This window comes from Centroberyx affinis, unplaced genomic scaffold (assembly GCF_046629955.1).
Source record: "Centroberyx affinis isolate AG114_WGS23_722 - 3 ecotype Tasmania unplaced genomic scaffold, CSIRO-AGI_Caff_v1 ptg000332l_1, whole genome shotgun sequence".
NCBI lineage: Eukaryota > Metazoa > Chordata > Actinopteri > Beryciformes > Berycidae > Centroberyx > Centroberyx affinis.
In genome coordinates, this window is record NW_027279007.1 from 103,887 (window position 1) to 112,502 (window position 8,616).

The 8,616-nt window shown below is 41.8% G+C and overlaps 1 protein-coding gene across 1 annotated transcript; it reads right to left on the reverse strand.

The window, feature by feature from the left end:
• Positions 1-4,334: 4,334 nt before the first annotated feature.
• Positions 4,335-8,358, reverse strand: LOC139641021 (histamine N-methyltransferase A-like). The gene is made up of 7 exons (XM_071515231.1): positions 8,320-8,358; positions 7,981-8,123; positions 7,404-7,456; positions 6,126-6,233; positions 5,767-5,897; positions 5,273-5,366; positions 4,335-4,880 (listed from the first exon to the last, which is right to left on the reverse strand). The coding sequence occupies exons 2-7, from the start codon at positions 8,112-8,114 to the stop codon at positions 4,528-4,530; spliced, it is 873 nt and encodes a 290-aa protein (XP_071371332.1). The 5' UTR covers positions 8,115-8,123; positions 8,320-8,358; the 3' UTR covers positions 4,335-4,527.
• Positions 8,359-8,616: the final 258 nt, after the last annotated feature.

Sequence of the window (8,616 nt, forward strand, 5' to 3'; positions counted from 1 at the left end):
ATATAGGCTTAAAAGAGCATGGCTCCGAGCCAATATCAGTTTACTTCTCAGCATTTTATCACATGTTCTCAGGCACGTATAAATTTCCTCTGAAGTAGCCTATTTTTCAGTCTAAACTTTTTCCTCAGCGGAGAATGAGACTCACAGCTGTCACACAAAAGCAAAAAGCCCAAACCACAGTATATGATTTATGAATCTCCCCCCCCCCCCAAAAAAAATGTGCTTTGTTATCTGGATCAAGATATGAACAGAGGGGGTCAATTAATGGTGTTTTTTTGGCAGGGTTTATTATTTCCCACACCACAAGGTTCAATACGTGACATGCAGAATAAATACGGTGCACCATCGCAACGCCCGTACATCAACATCGCTGCTTATCTGTGACGATTCTCCATATTTAGACCCGGAGGAACGATCCCGAATATCAGACTGTAAGGCCCGGGTTCACTAGATTAATGAGACAGACAGAGGTAAACTTGATTACAGCGGAGTCGAGCCATTCCACCCTTTCTGATTTGCAGTTAATCGCCTCGGATTGATTTAAGCCTGCGAGTCTGCGTAGGATCTCTTAAGACCTTCTCTGCAGCACAACTCAACCTGAGCGGGAGGGAGAAGACAGAGAACCCCGCAGCCGGAATTTCCACCCTCCACCTTGTTTCTTAGTGATTTAATTGATGCCGTCGACAAGACAGAACCCAAAAAATCCTGGGAATCGTCAATCAAAGAGCCATATTCTGCCGGGCCCCGTGGAGGACAGCTGCTATATAACAGCAGCTGCTTAACAGGACTAATTCTCCAGAATGAAATACGCCACAGAGCCCCAGCCATTTACAGGACCGGTATCAGAGCTATATTTCAAGGCCTGGCCGCAGCCTCTGCCCATTAAACTGTGTGTGATGTATTTTAGGGCCAGTTTATGTCCTGCTCCGGTCTCAGAGAGGTCTACACTGCTGACATGATGGCTGATAGAAGAGGCCGCTGGCTGCTGCCGGCTCTCCACACAGAGGGGATCAGAGGAGGAGAGGAGGCCGTATTAAAGAGGAAAGACATCTGAGGAGTTCATTTCGCCAAACGCCGAATATCCGTTGTAGAGAAATACCATGACATGAAGTTCATTGTTCAATACCTCTAGAAAATAAAGACGGTCCAGCCTATATTATCACAAGTGCTATTATTTTTCATCGGAGGATTTAACACAGCAAGCATTTGAAAGACGACAATGTGGAGGAAGTTACGCAAAATTTTCCACAATATGATATTATGATATGGTAAAAATGTATCTCAAAAATAGTGAAAGTAGCCGCACACTCGTAGCTCCGATGCAATAATTTATTGAGACATGCTTTTAATGTCTCAATAAATTATTGCATCAGAGCTACGAGTGTGCGGCTACTTTCACTATTTTTATGCTCGTTTTCGCTGGCCGGCACCTCATCACTACAGGTGTGCGTTTCACCTACTTTGACTCTGCAAAAATGTATCTCAAAACAGTTTTTTTAACTGGTATCGTGAAGATATTTGGGTTCTGATTTCACAAAATCATGCAGATAGCAGCTATGGACGACTAAGGACTTGCATATCAACATCTATTCAATGTCAAAATGTTCGCTTGGAAATTACGTGCTATGTTACAAAATCATATGAAGTTTTAGTTTTGTACCATTAATCGTTTTGTGAAAGTAGGTGTCACTACCTTTGGAGGGTCCAGTCTGTGTTATCGTAGGTGTTATGACGTTACATACGAGCCTTCAAAAACATCATACCATGCTTTAGGTTTGTGCTGCTGCTGTGTAGAAGTAGGTGTCACATTTTTTCCAAACGGTGGATATCTCCTTTTGTAAACCAAACTCTTCCCTCTAGGAAAAGAAAGACAAGCTCGAGTTATATTTTCACGATGCTACACAACAACAGACAGCTAGACAACAGCTAGTCCAACTTCAAAGAGATCTGCTGCTCTCAGAAAGCAATAACTCTGAAATCCAGCTCGCCGTTTAGGCTCACACACACACACAGAACGCACAGCACATACGTACGGTGCAGGCCTGTTGTCACATTAGTTGACTAAAGGTGTGTGAGTGCGCACTGGTGAACACTTTAGAGCCAAAGGTGGGAAGTTCAGCTTTGATAATTGGCCAGATGGTTCCAACAGAGTTGCAGTCTTTTCTTGGGAAGCGGTGACGTTCACCTGGATGTTTCTCACTGCTATGTTAACATTTTGCCGAGCAAGACACAGCTGCACCAAGTCCAACGGTATTTATAGAATGAATGTTTCACGCTCAGGCCGCCGTTTTCACCGCGTCGTCTGTACAATATGAAGGCGATGAGCCACAGTTTGATGCTAATGATGAAGGGGGAAGGTAAACGTACCTCCGAGACCCACTAGCTCGCCATTATGCCACCAGCTAATAGAGATATTAAAATAAATAAGCAATACGCTAAATAACAATACCCAGCTTCCTCATTGTTCAGCACTTCTGATTACAATCAATCTCCTGTGTTTCAATCTCCTGGAAAACAAGGTGATCCGCGAATATTTCACAACATTTATCTAGTGTAGAGTAGAGTACTTATTCCGCGATAAGGCGCCAAACTGGCCTTTGAAGTAAATAGTTCTTGAAGAGCATTAGCGGCGCGCAGCTTCTTGAGGTTGATTATCTCGGTGACAAATGTTCTGTCACTCCGTGGTATGAGAGGGCCCCGGCGAGGACCCCCGGTAATGGAGGCTGAGCAGGTGCTGAAAGCCCGCTGACATCAGGGGGGAGTGCACTGACAAGAATTTCTGATGAATTTCAATTACTGATCTATTAAAGCTAATGAGGTAAATGAGCAGCCAGAATACATTTGCCGGATAGCCTGAGACGAGAGCTTCCTCGGTGGTTTGACGGGGTTTCATGCGTGCGCGGGCGCGGCGGGCGGCGTGGAGTTGGTTGCATGCGTGGTGCTTCTGCTAATGGAGGATGCGGATGTCATTGTGTAAGCTTACATGAGTGGGAGATGACAGCATAGGGGTAATACTACAGCATGTGATGGAGGTCACTGTTTTTGAGGTTATGTTCTCCAAAAGCATAGTGTTTTACTATAACAATACACATATCTGACTGTTTTTGGTTATGTTTAATAAAGTTGGTGTGATCATCCTTGGTTTAAAATGTGATATCCAAGTGTAAATCCACTGCACCATCTACTGGGGAGTTATTAGAGCATGTAGATGTAAGATTCCCTGTATTCTCGGACACGTAGCACCGACTGCTGGCTTTAGGTTGAACAGCATCATGGGAAAGCTCAGCATTTTCAGAGGCTTGTCCTTTGGATTAATAATTAAGCTCCCTCAAGGGAAATTGAACAAGTTTTTACATGAGAGATTTTGCATGCAAAACCTTTCAAATTAATAACCTTTTCCATCACCGCACATACATAGACTATGGGTCGTTTTGGCCAGGCAACCAGGTAAGAGACACCTTCCAAATATGCTGCCAACTGACGTAAGTTACATACAAGCCTTCAAAAATATCATATCATTGTGCTTTAGTTGTGTGCTTTCATTGTGTAAAAGTAGGTGTAACTTTTTTCAAATGGTAGATATCTCAATTTGGAACTAAATTCTTTATTCACCTTCATTTGTCCAGTAAAAGAAAGACAACCTCATCTTACCTGAAGTCAGATATTACCACTATACTAAACCACAAATAGTCAAACTGCAAAGAGACCTACGGTCTGCTGCTCTCAGAGAGCAATAAATCTGAAATTCAGCTCACAGTTTAGGCATGCAAACACAGAATGCACAGCACATACATATGGTCTAGACTGTCAAGACTGTCGCTTTTATGTTATGGTGGTGAACTCACTCACCAAATGAAAATGACACTGGGCATTGCTCAAAAAAAGCACAGTATCTTGGACGCCAATGAATGGCACCTCTTCTCGCCCTTTCCCTGCCACATACAATCAAGAAACATGAGGTTACATATTTTCTACTTATGAACCCACTACAACTCTGCATCATTTGTGGAGGATAACATGTTTACTGCTTGTTCATTTTGTGTCCATCGTTGGTGCTAAGCGCTCAGAGTAACAAAATGAACATGTATTTATATGAAAATGTCATGGGTTTTAACTTCAACTCTCAGTGCTCTCATGTGAAAAGCTCATTACAGCTAATTAGTGCTTTCTACGATTTTGCATGACCAGTGGTTGACATGATACTTGGTTTACTGCATGGTTTAATATTTGTGTGTCAGTCTGTAAAGGCTTTGAATATATGTTTCGGCAGGTATGACATGTCTTTGTAGCAGTGATACATGACCATAACATCACCAAATCACATCTATGGGACTGATTTATTGATCATTTTATTAGAAAAACAACTTGGTTTGTTGAATAATTGTAGGCAAAAAAGACAGAAATACTGTGCATGGCAAACTGCACCTTCGGTACGGGTAAATAAAGTCTTGAGAAAATGTGACATACAAGAAGAGAAATCAGAATGCATTGAGATTTTCTCAATGCTCAATTTCTAGAAGGATATACTCAAGCGTAAACGAGTATGCTGCTCAAAGTACAGTCAAACAGAATCCTGCCATCTTTCTCGGTGCTGCACTTGTTCCTGAGAAGGTCCAAGATGCCCGCTCTGAGCTCCGGGGTGAGGGAGCTGTGAAAGTGATCTTGCTCTGTCATGAAATCCAGCAGAAGCTCTCCCAGCTCGCTGCCCTGGGTGAAGCAGTCCGTGATGTCGATGGTGTTGGGAATGGCGTGCTTCTCGTACTTGAGACCCAGACTCTTCAGGTGGACTTCGATGTCTCCCGCCGAGAGGTAGTCGGAGATGGTTTTGGTGCAGAGCTCCTTCCTGTAAGTCTTCCACAGGATGTCCCAGCCACTGTTGGCTGGATATGAGAGAAAATACCGTCAGGCAGAGTTCCAGAAAAAAATGGACCAACAGTGTTACAGAACTAGAGATTCTTGGCCTTCTTATTAAAGATGTTGAGCAACTGTATCAATTTTGGCCTGTTGTTCTTCCATTACAAACTGAGGTAAAGCGTTCAGAGTTTCTCAACAAGGCAGATGGTGAAGGAATGAAAGGCCAAGATTTCCAAAGCCAAGGACGAGATAGAGTCTACCAATGTTCTTGATCATGGTTTCATTTGTTTATGGTAATTGTACCAAGGTATCACAATTCATTTGACAATAATATATTGCCGTTTAAAAATGCTACACAGCCTCTTTAAATCCATGTTGTTCATGAAAGTAAAGTGAATCAGTATCATGTTCTACTGACCTGCTTCATGGACGATCAGAAGCTTGCTGTTGTTTTTCAGAAGGCTGTGGAAGAACTTGAGAGTCCCAGCATAGTCATCCACATAATAGAGCATCTGTTAAGCAGAGAGGCAAATGTGCTTTTATGGCAAGCCTTTCCCATACAACCGAACCCTAGAAACATTTAAATCTGCAATATACGCAGTAACATTCATTTATTTTCTCTACCCGCTTAATCGTCTGGAGTCTATCCCAGCGTGTATTGGGTGGAAGGCAGGGAGACAGCCTGGACAGGCCAGTCCATCACAAGGCTAACACAGATAGACAGACACATTCACATTCACACCTATGGGCAATTTAGAGTCTCCGATCCACCTGACTTCTATGTGTTTGGACTGTGGGAGGAAACTCAGGAGAACACGGGGAGAACATGCAAACTCCACACAGAAAGAACCGGGAATCAAACTCACACACTTCTTGTCGTGACATCATTTGTAACATAATTTGAATTAATACCTGGATCATGTGTATGAAATCAAATCGTTTCATGTTTCCCTTCTCTCTGACTTGCTTCTCATATTTTGCACTTGTCATGGTATGCCACACAAATGGGATCTTCTGAACGTTGGGAGTCTTTGCTACCAATGCTACATACAAGTTAGACAAAAAAAACAACAACAAAGCACTTGATGAGACTGATGGCTTGAGTATATACAGTATTTCAACATTTTACAAGACATGACCTAAACACTGATTACAAGATACAAAACCAGTACAAACAATGAACTCATATACAGTCTTAATTGTCTCCAGAGCATAATAAAAACATCAATTAAACAGCAGAGGTAATGTGCGGTGTTTTGAAACGGCAGTACCTTTGAACTCCTCTGTTAGTTCATAGCTGGGTTCCACTATGTCAGCAGTGAGAGGAACAGCAGGGAATGTAGACTTGAGGATAGAGAGCATCTGGGTATCCATCTCCCCTGAAATAAACAAGGGGATCTTCAGACTGCTTGATACAAATGCTCTGGTGCAACGCTGCTTTGGTTTTGACAACCTTCCAGTGTTGTTCAGTGTTGTGAGTTGAATATTTGTTTGAATATTTGAGGCCAAGGACCCAAGACAATGATTCAAAACTAAGTTCAAGTCAAGTTTATTTATATAGCCCTTTTAGCAAACAGGGTTGTTTCAAAGTTCAGGTACACTCTGATTAAAAAAAAAAAAAGTGTGTGTGTGTGTGCGCTCTATAGTCTTATCACTCTGGATATGAAACAGTGACTATGAGGTTAAAGTCCAGACTGTTTAAATTTTGATATTATGGGATTTCAGCCATTGAAAGGTGCATTAAGTAATCTATGACCTATATTGACCTCTAGTGGAGACCAGTGGGAATTGCAACAACATTGATGGAACCAGACAGTATTCCAATGACTTCAGTATTCACTGAAAATACCATTAGGCAGACTAGACTGCTGCTTTTTAAACAGTGGTCTGAGTTATCAAACCAGCTTTAAATCATCATGTTACAGACCTTAGAGACAGACATTAATACCTTCAATAGCTGTTTTCTCATAATAATCTTCCTATTAAACTCTCATTTTTCCAAATGCATTTAGCCACTGTACAATAGAAGCAGCCATGAGCAACAGTGGGTGCAGTCCTTTCATTGTTAATCCAATATGGCTGAAAATACCCTCACATCAAAGCTGACAGTTTACACTGTAGGTGCAGCATAAAGTAACAGCTCCAGTCCACAGCTTGTACCAAGCCCTCTAATCCCCTGCGATAAGAGTATTCAGTAGTATACTTCGGATTTAGTATTCATTTTTTTAGGGGAATTGTAGCCTGTAGCCTCGAGCAGAACTCTGTTATTGTTAAATTTGAAAGAAGATGACTGTAACTAAGCAGTAGTTAGTATTATTAATACAATTTTACCTTTCCTGCATAATTAGCCTCAAGCAGAACTCTGTTAATATTAAGTAGTTTTTTATTGAGATGTTAATGCAGGACCTGTTGATAAATTCATAAACACACACACAAATGCAAACTCTCGCACCCCCCTGAATTTTCGCCTACACTTAAGTGCTAGTTGGACTAAAACAGTGACAAAAACAACAACCTATCACAGAGAAAACACTTATTTCATCACTCACCTCCACCACTCCCAACACCAAGAACATCCAGGTTGCTTTTACCTGCTCCAATTCTGTACATAACACAAGAGATAGAATACTCATTGTGTAAATATACTAAGAAACACAATTTGAGTTATTGAAGCTATTGCCATTTGCCAAGTGTTTGTCAGATAATATAATATATAATATAATTAACACACCTACATTTTTGAGTGTGTTCACAGTTGTACTCAGGAATGGAGAGCAATGGATTATATGTAGCAGGATTATAGTAATCTCATTAGAAAAAAGGCAACTAATCTTTTATTTTATTTTATTTTTTAAATTATAGGTAATTACTTGTTGGATTGTGCAGAGAGACTAGAATGCAGTTAGAATATAAGATAGACACAAAGGTTATTTTCAAGACACTAGCTAGTTAATTACAGCAGAGAGAGAGAGAGAGCAGCTGCCCAAGTACTCATTGAGTCATCGGTATTTCCAGCCTTGCTACACTCTTTTAAAACAAAGCACTTTGGGGAGTGGACTATCTCATAGGTTGGGAGAGCTGCTTGTGTTTTTAAGCAAGCAGCCCTCCCAACCCCGCTTGCGCTACCTTTCAAATTCCCCTGGCAGGACGCTGTCAATAAACCGGAGGATGGCCTTGTGCTCCCCCGAGTGTTTCAGGTAGAACTGGAAGCCTTGGACATAACGGCCCTCATAACCGCTCTGCTTTGCCTCCGCAGCCATGACTGACACCTGCAATCCATTAAACACAATGGTTAAAAATCGCCGATAGCAGATAATTTATGCATTCCATAACCCGCTATCGCAAAACGATTCACAGTTGCTTTGGAGAAGTTCCTTCACATACTCTAAATCAGTCAAGCAGACACAAGCAGTACATCGTAAATCCCATACTAAGTGGGGCAAGGAAGAAGTATTAAACAATCACCTTGAATGCGTGGAGAGAGAAGAGAGTGAGTGGAGTGCAGTCCTCTGAGTTGCAGAGTTGAGTTACTGTCCCCTCCCACAGGCTGGCTGGCTCAGTGTCATCCCACAGCGCTTCAGTTGCGTAACTCTTTAAACAAGACTTGGCCCTGACTGCTCATCAGAGACCATGCAGCTGTGGTGCAAGATTCATATCCACAGCTCTATTTCAATGGCCGGTTACCAAATCAAACATTGGAACATTAGTTTCATAGTTAGTTACCTCCGCCAAGGAGGTTATGTTTTCGGTGCCGTTTGTTTG